This window comes from Mytilus galloprovincialis, chromosome 2 (genome assembly GCF_965363235.1).
Source record: "Mytilus galloprovincialis chromosome 2, xbMytGall1.hap1.1, whole genome shotgun sequence".
Taxonomy (NCBI): Eukaryota; Metazoa; Mollusca; class Bivalvia; order Mytilida; family Mytilidae; genus Mytilus; species Mytilus galloprovincialis.
Window position 1 is genome coordinate 20,884,705 of NC_134839.1, and position 22,316 is coordinate 20,907,020.

At 31.5% G+C, this 22,316-nt stretch overlaps 1 protein-coding gene across 3 annotated transcripts in view; it reads right to left on the reverse strand.

The window, feature by feature from the left end:
* Nucleotides 1-1,230: 1,230 nt before the first annotated feature.
* LOC143063089 (hemicentin-1-like) overlaps nucleotides 1,231-22,316 on the reverse strand; it is a 31,247-nt gene continuing 10,161 nt past the window's right edge. For 2 of the 3 annotated variants that reach the window (XM_076235048.1, XM_076235046.1), the window contains 12 exons: nucleotides 20,600-20,677; nucleotides 19,215-19,271; nucleotides 18,491-18,790; nucleotides 14,198-14,476; nucleotides 12,238-12,525; nucleotides 10,837-11,118; nucleotides 9,615-9,905; nucleotides 7,790-8,068; nucleotides 6,127-6,423; nucleotides 4,567-4,860; nucleotides 3,086-3,445; nucleotides 1,231-2,369 (listed from right to left, as the gene is read on the reverse strand). In XM_076235048.1, coding sequence (XP_076091163.1) covers nucleotides 1,957-2,369; nucleotides 3,086-3,445; nucleotides 4,567-4,860; nucleotides 6,127-6,423; nucleotides 7,790-8,068; nucleotides 9,615-9,905; nucleotides 10,837-11,118; nucleotides 12,238-12,525; nucleotides 14,198-14,476; nucleotides 18,491-18,790; nucleotides 19,215-19,271; nucleotides 20,600-20,677 — 3,218 coding nt within the window. In that variant the 3' untranslated portion in view covers nucleotides 1,231-1,956. The remainder of the gene's footprint in view (nucleotides 2,370-3,085; nucleotides 3,446-4,566; nucleotides 4,861-6,126; nucleotides 6,424-7,789; nucleotides 8,069-9,614; nucleotides 9,906-10,836; nucleotides 11,119-12,237; nucleotides 12,526-14,197; nucleotides 14,477-18,490; nucleotides 18,791-19,214; nucleotides 19,272-20,599; nucleotides 20,678-22,316) is intronic. The other variant, XM_076235047.1, reaches the window with a different exon arrangement.

Genomic DNA, 22,316 nt, shown 5'->3' on the forward strand with positions numbered 1-22,316 from the left:
CCACAATAAATCCCAGCAAAATTGAATAAGTTTATATTTTTACCAACGCAATAGATGAAAAGGTATACATTTTAGTTAAATCTAAATTATATGAATAGGGTGGGTTGACAGAACCCCAGTGGCACCCACTATCATTTAAGTATCTAAGTAGCCAACTGAACAGAAGGTTAGGCTTTTGATTTATTTTATCATTACTCTATGATAAAGGTCAATTTGTTTTGATAAAATTAATTTTATCTGTTCATGTTTTCTAAAAAAAAATCCTACCAAAATTATATACAAAACTTGATAATTTTACATTGATATAAAGTTATTACGAATAAAATTTACACAGGTTATAAAAAAAATTGTAATTTAGCTGCCTTTTGTCTATGTTTGTTCAGGGGGAACTATAAACCTTTCGTACCAACGGTTTAAATAAAAACATCCCGTCAATGGGTTTGTATTATCTTTCATTTTTTGCTGTTGTGTTTTGTATATGCGAATTTTTGTGTTTCTTTGGTTCTTAAACTGACTCTGTACTTTAAAAGATCCCGTCAGTATGATACTGTTCTAATAAATGTCATTATGATATATTTCTATTATGAAATAGAAAATACGTTGAACCACAAACGTTAAAATTATTCAATCGTGTGTGTAATTATTTGTGGATTCTTATAAATTCTATATGACTTTTGGACTATTTTAAATCTCGGTCTATTTCTGAAATCAATTCTAACATACTTTTGATTTTTAACCCTGTATGCTAATATTGCCCGTGTGAAATTTTAAAATTGTTTGTTTATACATTGAACGACAAATATATGTGACGCATAAAATTTTCTGACGTCAGACACGCAAATCAATGAATGTGTTTGTAGATAGATGTTTCTGTGTTCTGTTAAATTGTTCCTTTTAAAATTGTAACACGATGATTACTGCTGTACCCATATTTTGACTATTTTATTTATTATGTCTGTTAAGTTCACGCATCATTGTAAATATAACAGAATTTGATGAGACTGTCATCAAAGTGAGAGGTTTAGCGCTATGAAACCAGGTTTAATCCATCATTTTCTACATTTGAAAATGCCTGTACCAAGTCAGGAATATGACAGTTCTTGTCCATTTGTTTTTGATGTGTTTTGTCATTTGATTTTGCCATGTGATTATGGACTTTCCAATTAGATTTTCCTCTGAGTTCAGTATTTTTGTGATTTTACTTTTTGCAACGGTTGCTTGAAAGCATAATCGAGTACACACAATTTTGTTTACTATGAATACAAGAAGTAACCACATGAAATAAGTACAAATTTACACTTAAAAATTCACAAAACAGTTCTGCATATGATTCATAAAACATACATTGATATAAAGTGTATACATCAATTATTTTCAAAACTTAAATGACGGCTCCCAGTTCGTACTACGGTTGGTACGGTAGAAAATCGGGAAACCTCTATTTAGAGCATTGAATAACTAGTTTCTGGATTAGGTTTGACACAAAAAAAATGAGGCGGGGTTGTATGTTATTATGAGCGCGCTCAATCCCTCTATATGATTTTACTTTTTTCTATACAAGAACAGTGGTATACAAAACATACACAAAATGTAATCACCAATTTTAAAAAGAAAAGTACCTCTTATTTCTTCCTGTTTGTATACTTTGATAGCAATACAAATTTTGCAGTTGATCATATGAATTAAGTATAGTGGTCAGACTGTTTCATTTAAGGATTAATATATTAAGTCTAACAACAGTATATCCTATATCAATAAAAAGTGTTTGTTTTTATTTCTGCATATTTGCGCCTACCCCAAGTCAGGAGCCTCTGATCTTGGCTAGTCTTGTATATGTTTTTTTTTTAATTCTAGTTAATAAATATGTTTCGAAGTTTAGTATAACGTCAATTTGCATTGTTCGAGTACACCTTTTCGTTTAGGGGCCAGCTGATACCGAACTGCGCGTAGTATGCTTTAAAGCAATTCCTTCATTAATTTTCCCAATGCCTTCTTGTAAACATTATCATGTCTATAAAAATACAAGCACATTAGTGATCTTAGTCCCATTGGAAGGTTGATGGACTGTTCTAAATATACCGGTACTATGAGCGATTGTCGTGAGTATAGAGAGCCGGTAAGGTTTGACATACTCGATACATTCGGCCATGCTTTATCGACAAAGTCTTTGGACAGTAGAAGAAATACTATTTTTGCGGATTGAATTGTTCTATCTACAGTGTACAGAAATTCTCTGTCAACGTCGTCTTTTATAATAAATTCATCGACATGAATATCATTCTTTTCAACTAGGACTTCCAGAATGTGTTCTTTAAATGTCCTTACAGTATCCACGTCTGCTGTATATGCTAGAAGAATTGTATTGGAATCTAAAAAAAATATGTTAAACAATAAATAGCATTTTGGACATCTTTGATAGAAATTTTGGATATCAAACAATTTGAATAATGTTAAGATATTAATATTCATTATTTATTATTATGATTTGGTATCAAGATGATCAATTCAACTCGTAATATAAAGTTAAGTTCGTTTTATTCTACACTGACAAAAAGCATAGACGTTATATTATTAAACACACAAAATGGGTTAATCGCAGTTACATGTTGTGCATGTATCATTGTTGTAAGCTCAATGAATCTCTTCTTTTGTTTTGAAAAGCGCGTCTAGCGTAAATATAAAATTTTAATACTGGTATCTATGATCAGTTTATTCTATTTTGTTCGGTACTCAAAATATAAATATATATGTGACTTGTTTGCTGCAACATTTTCATAACGTCCTGTTTGGTATCAATAACAATTTATGTATTAACCAAATGACTATACACTGTTTAGACATGAATAATATAAATGCTGTCCATGACAATTTTTATTTTTTAATTTTTTTTTACCTCTTTTTGTTTTGGAAGAAGGTATTGCTACCAAAATGTACAACAGTTCTTGCCGTCTTCTTTAAAAAAAATCATTTCCTTATTCTATACCAATAAAGTTACAGATGACTCTGTAAGAAAAATCCATTGATGTAAAGAAAAGAAACGCACTCGATGGGAAAATATAAAACAAATTCTAAAGCGTGTACATACCTGGAATGTCAGTGGTTATGTCTTGTATTATTGGTTTACTTTTTGTTGTAATTCCAGTGGTTACGTCTAATATTATTGGTTCACTTCTTGTTGTACCAACCATATTTGTTACTTCACAAACATAATGACCGCTGTCCGACATTTGTACATTTCGAATTGTAAATGAAGGTATAATGCTCCTTTCCATTGCTTTATTTTCAGTTTTCTCTATAATTTTCCATCTTTGTTTAGTAAATCCTTCTCCTTTCGACCAGTGAATATGTTTAACTGCAGGGTCTGCTTGTATTCTACATTTTAATGATATAGTCTGCCCAGTTGAACAGGATATGGATGACGTTTCAACCAAAACTCTTGGCTTACCTGATAGATAAGTAATTTTTAATTTTAAAGTTTATTCATGAGCTCATTCAAATCAAACATAATTAGCACAGTGGTAAGCTCTATTTCAAGACAAATATACAATCTGAACTTTAATGAACATATCGCAATATATTCACGAAAAAAAAAAGATGTGTGTACATCATGTATATGTAGCATTCAAGAAGATAATTAAGACATATAATACTTTTTTTTGTTCGTACATATTGTTTGTAACATGCTAATAGGAAACTTGTATACATCATATATTAATGTAGTTTAAAGCTAAAACTTGTAAACATAAGAAACTTTTGTTATCATATTTTTGAAAATAGGTATCAAAAGATGATAAAGATTGCATTTGTATAAATCAAAATTAAAACTAGTGTTGATATCAAACGTTTTCAAGTTGTCAGGAGTTATGAAACAAATTTTAGTAATGTAATTCTCCACGTTCTTTTTGTATGGGCTATTGCTGTTGGTGTTATAATAACCCCTCTATGACTCTGAAAGAAAAAGCTATCCCTCTAGTAATAGTAATGTGAGTTGCGTTTAGAGATTTGCTACATAAACTAACAACATATGCATTCTTTATCATTAAACTGATTTCTTTTCTTTTAGAACAAAAAATGTATTTACTTTTTTCGTTATCATCAGTATTTTCGAACTGTGTTATTTGAAGTATTGGAACAAATACATATCGTTTTATATTGATTAGTTAGCACTATAATTGCTATGGAAGATGATTAAACTAGTTTTTTTTAATTATCATATTTCTGCAGATAGTAAAACCAATCTGCCGCGAATTGGGTGAAGTCGAAGGGTTGAATAACAGTCGATTGTGTACAAGTGCATCCTTGGTTTTCGATATTTGCATTTAACCGTTCCTGATAAAGTTCATCTTCCATTGAATACAGATGAAACGCTTCGGACACATTACATTTACTAAGTGTTTTCTTTATTTGTTTAGAACATTTATATATTAGCTGTTTTCTAAAATTTCAATTTTCATTGTTTGTGTTCATTATTTCTGCTTCATCCGACATTAACTAATAATTGTAGTGCCTTGGACATGCTACGTGTCTTTTACTGCAAAATAAAGTTATCTGAATGATAGTACTCACAGAAGACTTTTAATTTGCATTCACCACTTAAACCCTCTCCGACACTGTTCGAAGCTTTACATATATAGGTTCCTTCATCATCTTTGGCTATATTAACAATGCTTAAGGCTGGATGTCTTGTGTTTCCTCCTGTATAATGTTTACTCGTCTGTAACAACTCAACTAATTGTCCATCGATTATTCTGTACCATTGTAAACTATAAATGTCGGGTTTGGCGTCTATCTTACAATCTATATTTACTAATTCACCATCACAAGCATTCATTTCTGATTGGACTGTAATAACTGGTTTGTCTAAATATATAACAGTTTTTTTCAAAAGTATAATCTTTATTCTGATTAAATGATGTATAATAAAAAAAAATGTATGCCACGGTATCATTCTTTTAGTGATATGATTTTGATATGGGCGTTCCTGATATAAGATTAATCAAGAAACACAAATGGGTTGAAATATGTACTTTTAAAATTATCTATTATTTGGTCTGTTGATAGTTGTCTCAAACGGTTATTCTTGCAATTCGTTTATGGTTTAAATCATGCTCGTGTTGCTCAATATTTGTTTTCTGTGTAATTTTTTGTGGAATGTTTTTGTATATAAATTTTTCTTTAGGTGGTATATTCGATTTGAGGGCAATTGATTGACCTCTTATTATCATCTCCTCTTTCAAACTAATAGGTGAGGGTACCTTGCTATCAAATTTAATAAGAAATTATCAATTATTTTGTTAATTCTGAATTCAATATTAATACGTTGCAAACCAACAACAAACTGCAATAACAGTGCTATGAAATTTAAAGACTTACTTTTTTGTTGTTGCTTTTTTTATTCGAAATAAAGAACAAAAGTCATGACATTTAATATTTCCTTATACGAAGTACAAGATAGGTAAGCGTTTCATTCAGGAATAAACTGTCCTAATTCCATTGAATATTTATATCAAAGAGATATATTAAAAGCATTTGAATTGTTTGGCCTTAAAAGAAAGACAAAAGTTAATAAAGACAATAAAGAGAAAATTCTTTTGTTTGTTTTTATAAATATTATTTTAATGTTTAGTCTGTTTTTGGTTTGATCCATTTAACGTGGCTCTTTACTTATAGAAATGTATCCTTGTTTCTTGAATTATTCTCTCCTTATGAAAAATGTTGTTACAAGGACATACAAAGAGTAACAATTGACCAATAAAAACGTTAGACCCTTTTCCTACCTACATTGCTACGTATTAACACGATCAATATAGGCAATCGAAACAAATTTTAATCATGGGTTTACGTTTCTGCAGTCGCAAAATCTATTATTCCCATCGATAATATTACGAGATAAAACACTGTGTTGTATATGCTTACTTGTTTATATAATTTAAATCATTCTTAGGGGAAGCTTGAAGTACACATTATGCATGAAGAACAAGGTAGATGACATAAACTGAAGAAATATATTTCACTTTCCACACCATTCAATGATTACAAAAGCGACAGTAAGGCCCGAAAGAAAAATAATAAGTTAAGCTATTTACCGTCAATTCTTGTAGAAAAATGCATTTTTATTTTATTTACCTCCTTTGACATCTAATTGAACATCATCGCTACGTACTGTTCCGGCTATATTTTCTACTTCGCAGAAATAAACACCACTGTCGTTGATATTTGTGTTCATTATTGTGAGAGTTGGCTGTTCAACTGAACCACCTTTGTATCTTTCTGATGCAGAAATCTGAGTTGATTTGCAAATGTCCGTCTTATGCCATGTTATTCTTGTAATGGAGGGCTCACTTATAATTTTACAACGCAATTGTACAGTTGTGCCAGCTTGAATTGAAATTCGGCTTTCGTCAATGGACAGCTGGGGTTTACCTTGAAAAACAATGAATTGAAACGTTACTTTGTTTGAAAATATATGTTAACAAATATATACAGGAATCGCATTTGTAAATCAAGAGTAAATAACAACATGGCATTGATTGAACTAAATTTACAACTAACACTTCGCATAGTATTAATAAGGTAATGATGAATATACATGCGCATGTAGAAAGTGTTCTTCTGTCCCCTTAAAATGTGTATACTAATTTATGTGTTGACATTTGAGTGTGACACTACAATGAAATTTATAGCCAAATCAACATGTTATAAATTAAATAACCACACGAAAGTTAAAACCATAAAATATAATATTGTACAAAAAAATGCTAAGATGACAAGAACAAAGTAAAACGAAGGAATACAACAAGAATAAAATAAAATTGGACATTGCAAACATCAATAAAAGAACAAGTACTTAAAGAATAACAAAACTATAAAAAATAGTTTGAAGGAGCAGTTTTTTTCACATCTAAATTCACATCAAATACAATGAAATGTATCAAGTTATTCAAACTCCTATGTTAAAGGGAAACACAAACGTGATGGTCCGAGACCACAATTGTCGTCCCTTGATTTTCGTACAAATATAGTCCCTAGTGTTAACAGTGGGTTACTTGCCATTAATTTTTATACCCCTTCCAAATTTATTTTTCCATGTTTAATGCCTCAAATTGCAAGAAGAGGGGTGAAATTACACTGTAAAAAAATTTGGGTTCATAGTTTTAAAGGAAAGTAGTGATTTGGTCCAGCTGAAAAAGGTTTAAAATTAGCACTTCGGAAGCTGTCAAAAGATTTCAAGACGCCCTAAACATAAAATTGTCCATATTTTGAGTTGGAGCCGATGAAGTTTTCTATAATTTTGATATAATTTGTCCCAAAAGTAGTACAACACTGTAAAAGTTTCTTTGAGAAAGCGCAGGTGGGATTTTTCTTATTTTCATTTATGTTCTAAAAGAAATGCACTACGAAATAATTGTGGTCTCGGACCTGATATGGAACTCAGCATTTTACCTTTAGAAAATATTACCTCCATATGTATAGGCATAACAAAACAACTACTTTCAATCGAAACTACATGATAATCAGGACATCAGCAGTATTTCTACGATAAGTAGATCTGACGGATCAAAACAAAACATCGATATATTACTCACTAGTATATAGTGATCATCTCATTGTTTATAGCCATAACGATATAATTTCGGATGACTATTTCGATTTCGAAAAGACGGGAAGACAGACGCTGAACAATGGGTATTGTTAAAGAAGCATAAAAACTTCATGTTTTATCTGATATTAAGTAGTTAAATGACATAAGCATTAGCATTTAACCATCACCCTTCATCGAATTACTTACAAAATATAACTTTGAAAGAGACGCTTTCACTGCTTGTCCCAAACCGATTACTTGCTTTACAAGTGTATTTTCCTTCGTCTAATTTGGAAACGGCAGTGATAGTCAAATGAGGGGAATCCATGTTTCCACCGATATAGTGCTTACTGTCCAGCAAAAGAGCACACCCATCTTTAAACCAATTCAGAGATATCATGTCTGATTTTTTAAGATGACACATTATGGTTATTGATTTTCCTGACAGCACTGAAGAGTCTGCAGAAAGATTGATGCGGGGCATTTCTATAAAATAAGAAAATTTTTTTACTTATTGAATCCTTATCTCTTTGAGACAATGGCGTAACAATACAACAGAATAACAAATTATAATAAGAAGTTGAAAAGGTGTTTACTCCCAAGATCCATACGAAGCAGTAAAACATCCATTAAAAGCACAAACACAACGAGGCAGGGTACTCATACATCTCTGACAAAAAAAGAATCACAAAATACAGATTTGAGAACACTTGCAAATACCGAAGCTTCTGCAAAGTCAATAAAACAAAGATCATGTATCCAAGTCTATGCCTTTGTAAATATGATATACACTTTTTTAATTATTTTCTGGCAAATGTTAAAGATCAAATTGAAAATACACTTGAAGCCGTTTAATCCAAAGTAGTTTCGAAATTTAGAATTAAAGAAAGTTCAAGGTAGGAAAAAAGTTCTTGAAACCAGGGATATCGTTACCATAAATTACTTTAAACCTTTACTAAATTTTTCCATAGATATAAATATTTGGTTTTGAAGTTTGGTTGTACCTGTAGATAACTTATTTCAAACGTGATAGCGCATCCTCATTTTCACAGGAAATGTTGTTAACCGTGCCCGAAAATTTAGAAAAGATCCTCGTAATCTTATCGCTCCTTTAAAAAATCTTACTCTAAAAGGTTTCCAATTCAACACTGTAATAAGATCATTGAAAATTGTTTTTATTGGTAAAAGTATTGATTTTGTTATCAGTAAATTAAAGCAAACTAAATATTACTAGTATATTATATACATATACACATTCATGGATCTACAATCTGTCGATTCCTGTATCTTGGCATTGCACAAGGTCATGTTTTTCTCTGACTATTGATGACGTCTTTACACTAAATCCATTGGATGTTGGATATGTGCGGATTGATAATTTAGTCTTTGATGCATTATTTTTTTATTAGTTGTTAGTGGCTTGGAACTCTCAGATCTGTTCCTACTGTCTTTTTGTTGTTGGAATGTACAAGTACCCAGCCACGTCCACTTGTATTTTTGTCCATCTGATGAGTTAAGCCTTTTTCAACTGATTTTTATAGTTCGTTCTCATGTTGTACTGTTATATACCACTGTCCCAGGTTAGGGGAGGGTTGGGATCCCGCTAACATGTTTAACCCCGCCACATTATGTATGTATGTGCCTGTCCAAAGTCAGGAGCCTGTAATTCAGTGGTTGCCGTTTGTTTGTGTGTTACATATTTGTTTTTCGTTCATTTTTTGTACATAAATAAGGCCGTTAGTTTTCTCGTTTGAATTGTTTTACATTGTCATTTCGGGGCCTTTTATAGCTGAATATGCGGTATGGTCTTTGCTCATTGTTGAAGGCCGTACGGTGACCTATAGTTTTTTATTTCTGTGTCATTTTGGTCTCTTGTGGACAGTTGTCTCATTGGCAATCATATCACATCTTCTTTTTTATATTGAAATTTTGAAATTTCTTTACAATACTCATTATTGCCACTAAAGTTTAAGCTTACAGCAGTAAAAACATCAGTTAACCACATGGCATACACGTCAAATAAAAGATATACCTCCTTCAACTGTTATTTTCTCACTCCAGCTGTCCCCAAAGTCGTTTTGCGCATACATAACATAAAGGCCTGCATCATTGCTGACCACATTCCCTATCGTTAGTGACGGAACTTTGACTGTTCCCCCTGAATACTTTAACGATTTTGATATTGGTATTTTCTTTTCATCGACCACTTTGTACCATTCTACTCTTTTGGGTGTCGGATTGCCTTTAATTTGACATCTAAGCGTAACGAAACCAGCAGCTTCAACGGTATATTTCTTAGATGAAAGTGATATAACGGGTAAATCTACAGAAAAAAACAAACATAGATGTTCCATTGAAAAAGAGAACTGTTTTAAATGCACATCTTGTGTGTTTTAAACAGAGATGTGTCGTTTTCGCAAAAGTACTACCCGGTTAATATAATTACTATGTGTTACGCTTTTTATTCAGTATTTGAAACCTTCGAATAAAGTAAAGTATCTAAACAACTTTTATTTAGTTGATGTCCTTTTATTTGCCAGCTTTTATAATAAAAGAGGAGGGAAAGATAATAAACTTGCTTTTGTCAGACAAAAAAACCCTATGTTAGAAAAAGTAAAAATGAAAAAAAATCAAAAGATTCTAGTGAATGCAATATATTTCTGATTTAGTACGAGCATTTTCTTATGTAGAAAATGGTGGGTTAAACTTGGTGTCATAGCTAGCTAAACCACATGTTTGACAGCAATGTGTGAGCAACATATATTAGGGTACAGGATTTAACATTGTAATATGATCGTCATCACTATAAAAACAAATAACTGTGTCAACAAAGAAACACAAAATGGCATATTAGTAAAAAAAAAAAGCCAAGAACTTAAAAAATGACCATCACAATGATTGGATATATAAATACCGGTCCACGTCATAAGTATATAATCAAAAAATATTTGATAAATAGTAAATGTTAAAGATATACAAGGACAAAACAGAGGGAACTTTGACAAGTAATTTAGAAGATGCATCTCAGTACCTACAATTTATTCTTCAAGACTATAATGCTGTATTTGTGAAGTTGATACGAAATATCTATCAACAAGGTATAGGTATCTGACTTCCAATGAACATTTTTAGAAACAAGATGAGACTTTCTTTGACAATACTAATTTTACAAATTGTCGCTTGTTCCCGGTTATGTTGTTTTGACTGAATGTGGATTTGCATGATGTTTTAAACTGAAGAAACCTAGCTCGTACCTGCTATTTTAATCACAACATCCTCACTTGGTAAGGTCCCTGCTTCGTTCGACACTTCACATCTGTATTTTCCTTCATGGTTATCGCTCAATTTGACGAGCGTTAAAGATGGCTCTTCAAGTGTACCTCCACTGAACAAACAAGATGTAGGGGAAATTTTCTCAAAATCCATATACCACTGTATAGATATGAGAGGAATTATAGAAGTAATAGAACAGTCGATTTTTGATGTTTTCCCTCGTAAGACTGGTGACTGGAATGAGAGATTGATCTTTGGTTTTTCTGAAAAATACAATTTCGGTTAATTTGAAAATCTAAACATTTTCAATGACAATGATCTGACAACACCATATTTAAAAAGGTATCTTGGGTTAACTACACTTACATTAAATAATTATAATACACATATCATAATTCAAGCTCCAAATCCAAAGAATATGAACGAGGTGAATGTTTCTGCAAAACGCACTACAAAAGATCTTACAAAACAACGTTCAATATTAGAAAAACAATAAGGTCTTTCCTCGGGAAGAGGAAAGACCTTAATTATACCAAAACATGTATGTTACTGATTTTCTTGTTTTTGATGTTTTCGACTATTTAAAATTCTCTTGATTTATCTATGTATGGCCGTTGGGATTTTGTCCGCAAACACCTACTTTTCTTTTCACCGTTTTATTACATATAATTTTACTTTTGCTTGAAGAAAATGGGGTCTATATGTTATGTTTGAAAAAATTAGAGAGAATCCTTTCCCGCTCAATTATCTTAGTCTAATATATTAAAAACAAGGACACGGAAATTTCATGTTGTTCTGCTTTTTCGTTCCTTCATTGATGTCAATTTATAATAGTCAAAAAGCTTGTTATTTTGAATCAGAGCGGTGAACATTTATCCGCCACAAACTGATTCAAAATATATGAGAAGAATTTGATATTCATACATTTTATCGTTTAATATTTTCATTCATTGATAGTAAAATTTACATTTTTTACATTGCACAGGCGCACACATGTTTAACCATCTCCCGATTTACCTCTAGCTAATGCTGTTTTGTTGATGCCTTTTTTTTGGCTTTCCATTTTTTTTAGTTATGCGTGTAAATCATTTGTTACAAATACAGATTATAAAAAAGGACAAATTGTATTATTCTAAATGAGATAACTACACAACAGAGACCTTATTGCTCGTATGTTTCAGTAATTTTTAATTGCTTTGTTTCGACGATAATTTCATTTATTCCGTCATATGTGATGCACCTTTAGTTTTTATTGCTTTTAGTCTCGAGCGTAACTGACAAAGGTTATTCCATAAACAAGAGTCTTCCACTGTTAATTGATATCATTAGCATTGGTATACAAAGTACAGAGAGATTACATTTATAAATGTTTGTAGAATTACCAGCAACATCTAACTGCACGACTGCACTTTGTCCTGTTCCAGCAATGTTTCTAGCTTTGCATCTATACGAAGCTTTGTCCTGGTCATCACAATTATGTATTGTAAGTGAGGGTGTGTGGATGCTACCTCCGGCATACTTATTACTGTCTGATTCTGGTTGTATGTTGTACCCATCTTTTAACCAAGTCAGTTCAGTAATAGGTTCAGTAGAAGAAACATTACAATCAATCGTTGTGGTCCTTCCTGTCAAGACTAAGGTAGGGACTTCAATTCGTACTGTTGGTTCATCTAAAATTAAGGATTTGTCCATTAACCCGATGAAATAAGTACTTTGAAATTTACTGTCATTGGTTTTTGAAAATGAAAGAAAGTAAACAAAAAATTACATATAGCACAATAACACAAAAAAGGATTATCAGAGAAAGATTCATACCTTGCAATCATCAGTCTGTTTTTTATAAAAGGAACTCAGCTGAAACCGATATCCAAAGGATGCTTGATGATTTTATTGAAAACATAATATTTGAAACGTTAAGAGGATGTTCTTTAACTAATAGCTGGCCTCCATAAGGTAACAAAAAGTGCTATATTCTCGTAAATTAACATGTTTATAAAGCAGACTTGAAAAAGACGCTTTAAAAAAGTTATGCCTTTTAAAATAAGTTCTAACGCTAGTGGTTGTCGTTGGTTCAAGTATTCGTATTTGCATATTTTTTGTTATAAAGCAAGCCGTTAGTGTTGTCGTATGCATTGTTACATATTTGGTGTTGACATGAATATCAATAATATGGTCATTTTTATTATTTTACTTTTTGCAAAAGTATGAATTATTCGAAATACTCAGGATTTTCTTATCTGTATTTGCCACAACTTTTTGGAATTTGGAGTCCTCAATGCTCTTCAACTTTGTACTTGTTTGCCTTGAGTACCCGGAGAAAACCACCGACCTTCGATAGGAAAACTGACAATCCTAGTAAATTAAGATTGGAGTCGAGTGCACCCGCACGAGTGGGGTTTGAACTCACAACCTAAATATTGACTGGCTAGTGATAACAGTAGTAACTACTTAGACCACTCGGCCACCGAGGTCCTTCATCATTTGCAGTCATATTAAAAAAAGTCTTCTGCATACACAAATAAGGTCTTCTTCATATCGAAACATGTATCTAAAATTTCACAGTGAGGAAAAGGTCAACTCAAAATTACTCCCATTATTCAATTTCGAATTTTCCATTATTTTCTATAACATTCCTGCTGTTTATGTTAATTTTAAAACAAATAAACTCGTACTGGTTGTGTTGGAGAATGCAGATGTTTGAATAGATGTTGCGCAACAATTGTGCTATTTTTTTTTAAAACAACAACACAAAATGAATTGTATTCGTCCGGAGCGCTTTCCTGGATTTAGAAACGCTAATAGCCAAACATTTCATAGCCTAAGATGTACCAGAACTCAAACAATTAAATAGCTATATGACTAAAAAGGAAAACAAAGCGGTGTTAATTTCGTTAGTTCGATTCGAGTTCAATTCAAGATTAAATTCATGATTGGATTTGACGCTTCTGAAAACTTGTGTTTCAACTACCAATGGGTATGTTTCATTTGTCAGGGCAATACTCCAGTCTTTTTCTTTCACTGCGAATGACATTTATCACGGGATTCTAACTGATCAAAATTAAGACATAGTATGGCACAGTGGAGCAAGAATATATGTAAAGTTCGAGAATAAAAAAACAGACTTCACCATTGTTTTATTAGAGAGTGTGTATCTGAATCCTTTACGTTATTTAGTTAAATATTGTTTGTAATTTCAACTTTCTTTTTGAAGATTTAGATGTTTTGTGCAATTTTCATGCATAACTTAATATCCTGAAATTCTTTTGAAATTGTTTTTGGTTAACATTAAATTGATTTGGTATGTTTTTGCACACTATTAAAAAAAACTATTAGAATTATTACCAATAATATTCAATGTCACCAAGTTACTCGTTCCTGGTCCTACCAAATTGGTCACCTTACACATGTACTCCGCTTCATCAGTGTCATCAACAGTGCTAATAGTCAGTGACGGTTCGTGAATTGTTCCTCCATTATGCTTAGAAGTCATTCTCAATACTTCTCCATTTTTGTGCCATATAACTGACACTAAATCCGGTAAAGATTTAATCTTACAATTAAGAATCACTGTTGCTCCTCTTACAGGATTTTGTGCAATCTTCACATCTATCTTTGGTAAGACTACAAACGCAATGTTAATAAAAAAAAACAGTGGAAGTTATAGAATTACAGCAAATTAACAGTTTCGTTGTTAGTTTAATAATCCATTTCCCAAAACTCCGACATTTACAATCGTAAATTCAATTTTAGTTTTCAACGGAAAACAAATATTAAAATGCACTTATTTGAAAAAAAAGTCATCAGAGATACCAAAACTTATAATATAATACGCAAGCGCACAATCCATCTTCATAAGACTAATTGGTTGTGCCTATGTCAACAGTTTTTAGACAAAAAAACAATAACAAGTTGTGACATGTCGATGCAATGGCCACAATTTGATAAATAAGTGGGTTATTTTATTAAAAACAAGCATGACAATTAACCATCAAATAGTAACTTGGTAGTTAAAATATGAGTAACCAATCTATTATATACGTTGACAAAACCGATGTTACGAGAACAATAGGAAAGTCACTGCTCTTATGAAAAAACTACACCAGTCCTGTGAACGATTAAATTTTTTTTCTTAACAACAATCGTACATTTTAAAGAAAGATATATGTTAAACTGTGTTATAAAATAAAAATGTAACATTTGTACAAATACGCAATGATTTATGATCATTTATGATTATGATCATTAATGATCGGAATAATTTCTTTAGAAACTAGTAAAACTGAAATGTAAAGAGTGGTAATCACTGCTGCATATATATATAAATATAATAGGAAAACATCATGTACATATACAATACAAAGATCTCTGCCGTTACTAATTTTTGGAGTATTTCACATAGCCCTGAACATTTCTTTTTTAACATCTAAGATTTCGAGTACATCTGTGTGATCTTGTCACGAAAATTTACATTATGGAAAAAACGTTTTTTCGTTTATAAAACGATTTATTAATAAAAGCAAGTTGTTTTTTTTTTTTTTATTATATACCTATAAGGAGTTATTTTCTCTAAGAACGATAGGTCATTCTTTCGAAGAATCAACCTGGACGATACCATGTTCCAAGGAACTATGCTCTAAGGCATACAATAATGATGACCTGTGTAAGGTCATTAGTATCCTTGATATAAATGCAAACTATTATTTACTTCAAAATTTCAAAATTATATTCGTTTGATAGTGTTGTGTTGCTTACTTGGGAATTTATTTCTTTATCTGTTTATTGCTATTAAAAAAAAAATCATTCTGAATATTTCATTCGATTCAATTAAAATTGTTTAAAATTAAAAAAATAATAATTTTTCCGCGATAAAACTGTCATTACAAGAAGAAAAAAACAACAACAACATAGCACCCCTCCCTTTTATAAACTAAGTTGGTACATTAAATTTCTTACAAAGCGTCTTTTATTTTTCATACATCGTTATCGGATGGTAACAGTTCTCACTTCTTGCAGTAACTCTTATATTTTTTATTGTATATGGATTATAATTTCAAAGGTATTCTAGATGAGCCTTAGGGCGTCTTTAAACTTGAACGCAATAAAAAGGAATATCCCACTTTAGCGTAATCGGTAAAAAAAGAATGCTAAATGTTGCAAATCTTTAAAAAAAAAAAAAAAAAAAAAAAAAAAAAATGGTCGTAACTTTCGGTGACAGGATTGCCCAAAGAACTCCCTACGATCGGTCTTTCATTTGATCAATCCTGACACCCCTCGGTGTGTTCTACGAGAAGAAAAACCTTACAATATGCATTATCTATAACGTGTATAATGTTTGTACACATTTACAGTGAGTTGACTGTTAGTGTTGCTCTCCACCAATTGCAATTCATTCAAAATTTTGACCCAATTGCAATTTGTTTTATAAAATCAAATTGTTCAACTGGTCAGAAATTTGAACCAACTGCTTTAGAAACCCACATACAAGTCATGAAAGTGCAAGGTGATAAAATAAAACATACTTACAATCCTATAAGACTTTAACTCCACTTTAATGATGTTGTGACAAAATTAGTTTATCAGTTTGTATAGTTATATTATATTCATTTCCATGCTGAAGGGGAACTGTTTATTTTGAATTGCTATTAAATTGTCCAAACTAAGGTTTCATATAGTTTATCTTTCTAAAAGTATTCTATATTTATAAGAATCAGATATCATTTTAAATAAAACATCATATATTCAGTAAAATATGTGTGAAATAACAATATGCTATTGATAAGTTTTCAGGGGAGATAACCTAAAATAGGCAAGGATTGTGCCTGATATTCATATGATGAAATCATAATCTTTCAATCAGTTTAATTGAAGTCTGGAGCTGACATGTCAGTTAACTGCTAGTAGTCTGTTGTTATTTATGTATTATTGTCATTTTGTTTATTTTCTTTGGTTACATCTTCTGACATCAGACTCGGACTTCTCTTGAATTGAATTTTAAATGTGCGTATTGTTATGCATTTACTTTTCTACATTGGCTAGAGGTATAGGGGGAGGGTTGAGATCTCATAAACATGTTTAACCCGCCGCATTTTTGCGCCTGTCCCAAGTCAGGAACCTCTGGCCTTTGTTAGTCTTGTATTTTTTTAATTTTAGTTTCTTGTGTACAATTCGGAAATTAGTATGGCGTTCATTATCACTGAACTAGTATATATTTGTTTAGGGGCCAGCTGAAGGACGCCTCAGGGTGCGGGAATGTCTCGCTACATTGAAGACCTGTTAGTGACCTTCTGCTGTTGTTTTTTCTATGGTCGGGTTGTTGTCTCTTTGACACATTCCCCATTTCCATTCTCAATTTTATATTTATAAGAATCAGACATTATGTGAATTAAAACATTTCATATTCAGTAAAATATGTGTAAAATTGCAATATATGTTTGTAGGAAGTTTCCATGGGGGAGATAATAACTTTTCTTTCAAAAAGTCTTTATTCAAAAGAATAATATTTTAGGTTATCTCCCCTGAAAACTTATCAATAGCATATTGTTATTTCACACATATTTTACTGAATATATGATGTTTTATTTAAAATGATATCTGATTCTTATAAATATAGAATACTTTTAGAAAGAAAAACTATATGAAAGCTTAGTTTGGACAATTTTATAGCAATTCAAAATAAACAGTTCCTCTTCAGCATGGAAATGACTATAATATATCTATACAAACTGATAAACTAATTTTGTCACAACATCATTAAAGTGGAGTTAAAGTCTTATAGGATTGTAAGTATGTTTTATTTTATCACCTTGCACTTTCACATTTTGACTGAACAATTTGTTCAATATTCTGACCAGTTGAACAATTTGGTTTAATAAAACAAATTGCAATTGGGTCAAAATTTTGAATGAGTTGCAATTGGTGGAGAGCAACACTGACAGTCAACTCACTGTAAGAACAAGTGAACTCATTTTTTGTACATGTATGTGCGGTTCTTCTAGTCTCATGCAATCTGTTTTAATTTGCCTATAACTTAATTTCCAAATATAAAAGAATCTAGAAAAAAAATTTGAATTTGAAATTTAAGGAATGTATTTGCATAGCGACATTATAAAGCAGTATTATATAATACAGAAAGCGAATATATAGCCAGTTGTACTCGTTGTTTGCAATTTTATGAGTTTTAGTTTAACATAATATGAAAATTATGAAAATTATGTGTTTTATATCAATTCCAATTAGTTGTAACTGTTTAGCAAAGGGTTTTTTGTCGGGTGTTGGTGGGGGCGGGAATTCATCATCAACAGCAACATTGCTTCAACAAACAAGCATTATGTTCAAGACAGGTCATCAACATTAAAAAGCTATACGTTAAATCATATATTTCATATAAACAAGTACACACATTGGGAGTAACAGAATATAAAATAAAAACATAATGGCCGTACGGTTGCCTATAATCAAGTGCTTTTACTCAAATGGATAGTTGTCTAATTGTAATCATATCACATCTCCTTATTTGTATATTATATAGCTTTTCGAACATACATCATATACTAGTCTTATCGTTTCATAAACCACCTCATGGCAATCTTTTTATCTTTTCAGAATACTTTATTGATATCCTAAATTACACATTACCTCCACATATTTCCAAAAATATATCTCTACTGTTGACAGATCCTAAAGCATTAGCAACTTGACACATATAATGACCTTCATCTGACTTTTGCGCATCTGTAATTGTTAACGAAGGATTATTAACATCTCCAACGATGTATTTTTCAGAATGTAGTATTTTTGAATAATCATCTTCTTCATTTTGTTTCCATCTCCATATCACATGATCTGGCCGGTATGTTTCGTCAATGGTGACTTGTATAACACATGTTTTACCAACAATTGCCGAAAAAGCTTCATCGGAGAACAAGACTTGGCTCCCTTCAAGTGAAATAAAAAGATGAATCTCAATAAGTTTTATGTTTCAAAAATCTAGCAGACATCGGATTTTGAATGTATCGAATGGTGATCAGACTCTATACGAGGTACATAGTCACTTGACATACAAATATCCGCACTTTATTGGTGTATTCCTGTCAGTTTCTTAATTCAATTCTTCTTCTTTGTCCAATAAAACAATTTCGTAATGTGTTTTCTATTTTATTGTTCATTTTTACTGTCAACAGTTGATAAATTTGATGCATACATGATTTGATAGTAACCCCATTTACAAGTTGCGTTTAAATAATAGAAAAACTATCACACAGAAGCATATCATTTATACTGATAAAATGTTAAATGAAATAAAATAAGTCTTAATTAAAACATTTTCTATATAACTATGAAAAATAAGATTATCACATACCTTCAACCAATCCGATTGTCTCACATGGACCATCCACTACGCTCGATGATAAATTGTCTAGTGGAGAAAACGCATTAAATTCAGAAAAGAGATGATCATTTATTAATATTGATAATCTAACTTCAAAAAGTATAATATCCAATAGGTTGTTTAACATACTACACATATATATTTCTTTTCGTTTGAGTTTAATCAATTCTCTTGTGTTAAATATATTCAAATCTGGTACGAGAAGTTGTAACGGATTTTTGTTATTTTGGTTTTAAATTAATTGGTTTGATATGCGAGTGAAAATATTTGCAGTTTAAAGGGTGAGGTTTCGTCACATTATATAACAAAAAATAATGAACTATCAGTAAATCGAAAACGCTCACAGTAACTTCAACGTACAGTGTACTGTATATTGTCATGTATATGAAAATGGATCATAAAGAGTTCTTTTGTATATAATGATGTTGGACAATTCTCTTGTATGGAAATGACCAATTGAATACTGTAATTATATTATATTAGATTATTATGTAATTAAATAAAATCAATGGTAGAATACTGCTGTTCAATGGTCATAAATCGATTAAACTAAAACAAATCCAGGTCACAGACTAAATCTAAGGGAAACCTATAACCTATATGAGGGAAAATACTTGAACAACAGAAACACTGAACTGCCACAAAAACAAACGCCAACATACATACAACACTGTTTCCAAGAGAAAGAAAAAGTAACTGCGAGAAACCAAACATATACTAGAATTGTGTTTTATTTAAACAATGGAATTTAGTACCGAAATGTTGAAATCCAAACGAGCATGGCGAGGGAAAATTTAATGCACCTTATCATTCATGGTGAGTTATAAAAGTTACGTATCAGTGAAAACAACTTGATAAATAGTATTTCAATCAGTGATTATTAAAATGATTGAGACAACTTTAAGGGAACATACAATATCATAACAATCGAACGAATATCCAAATAATCCTGTTCTAAAAGATAAACAACAGTCGACAATACATTTGTCAAAAATCTAAAGATGAAACTACACGGCTCTTAGTTTCCCAAGTAATCTTCTTATACATCATGTTTTGTGTAATCTATATTTCAATTTGCTACTGTTGCTGCTGCTGCTGCTGATGATGATGATGATAATGAAATTAAAAATGCTTATATGGTAGGATGTATCAAAATCTTCACCTATTCACCTATGGTTGAAATTGATTGACAAAACATGAAACACAAGTTGAGTATATATTTGTATTTTCAAGTGTACTATTTGCTACAACACAGTTTAGTAAGAAGATAAATCATTTATGGTAGCTATAATAAAACACATGGCAATTATAACGTATTATTCGAATCGTATAACACTGCATAACGTAAGTATTACTTGTAGAATCTTGACTCAGATTTTCGTCCGAATCCTGGTTCACAATTCTTCTGTCACAATTATTTCCTGTTTTTGTTGCTGAAAAAAAAAAATGAAACAAATTAATTATCAAACATCTTCATTCAAAGGATTCTTCTAAGCTTACTTGATAATGTATATGCATGTCGTAGAATTGGTTGTCGTTATATCGTTAAATTGTTTTTAATTCTGTTAAGTCTTTCTAATGGGCTGCTGCGGATATACTAATGATATTTCGAGAAAAAAAAACACGGATTACACATTTCATTCACGAATGTTCTGTCGAATAATATTAACCAGTTCTTTTCTGTTATGTTGGGATGATCCTAAAGTTAAAGTTATACTGAGTGCCAATGAAAACGCAACACTTGGATTTTCAAAAATAAAATTTATATAAGAAATGATAATCTCTCAAAATAAATTGTTCTTGAAAATTAACAATTTTAACAATAGATCGATATCAAACAAAAATGTTTTATTGTCATCTTTCGGGCGCAATAGGTACACGAAACATCCAATGTCGAATCATCAACTAACAGTCCTAACAAAAAATGTTACAACCCCGTGGTGCAGCGCAATCTCGACAGCGCCGTGGAATTGATCATCCCGGACGTTTAATGTGATTCCGAGAAATGTTATTCCACTTGTCCCGCAAAGCAAACTCAAGCTGACTTTATGATATTGGAGGTGGTTTTCATCGTCTAAAACATGTCAAATCGGATGCAAAATTTGGTCGATCGGACCAAAATCCGGCGAAAAGCATGACTTTTAGCCAAGGCGGGTGCCAAATGTCTGTGTAACCACCATTGACGTTTTTGGTACATAACGAATGACTTTTGGTCTACAGAATTCGATATTTACGCCAGACGGCCGTTTAGATGTCACTAAGGAAAGACTGTGGTACTCTTTAACAATTTCTGCGCAAATGGTGCTTTACTGAAATTGCTCCAAAGGTTCTACCATGACCACCATTGAACACTCGTGACATTTGGACAGCCATCATAGTCGATATCGGATATGTGAAAGACCAAATGTATCGGTCTTGCTGAGCGTTTCTTGCTTTTTATACCCCGGGATTTGGCTTATCATTAAATGATCCATTTTGGTTGAATTTGTGGATGATTTGGGTTATTGAAGAGGCTACAACTTCAGTCTTCTCGTAATTGTATGCTGTGAAAGGCTTCATTGGATCATGCCCAAAACTGCATGTCGCTGGTTGTCGGAAAGTCCTGGCATTTACTCAGATGTTTAATGCAGTTTCCTAACAATAAGGGCGGGAAAATTCATGACATTAGCCAAGCTTTAAATGACAAAATCGTGAAAATGTTGCGTATGTTGAAAAGCAGTGAACTCGGTTTATGTTCGTTCAAAATAACCCTTACTTCGAATTTGTTCCAAAAATCACTCAACCGTAAAGTTGATGAAAGTTGTCTTAAAAGTCATTTTCAACCAACTATACAAAGTTCTAATAAAAATAAAATAAAAATTATAAGATTTTTGGGAAAAACAAAAGTGTTGCGTTTTCATTGGCACTCAGTATATTTAAAAAGAAACAGAAGGAAATATCCTTGTACTCAAAGTGTCAACGTTAACATAATGTTAATATAACTTATACCTTCACCATTACGGCGTGGACAATATATAAACCTACGCGGATTGAATATGTACACCTGCTTCAATATTTATTGAGATTGTTGAA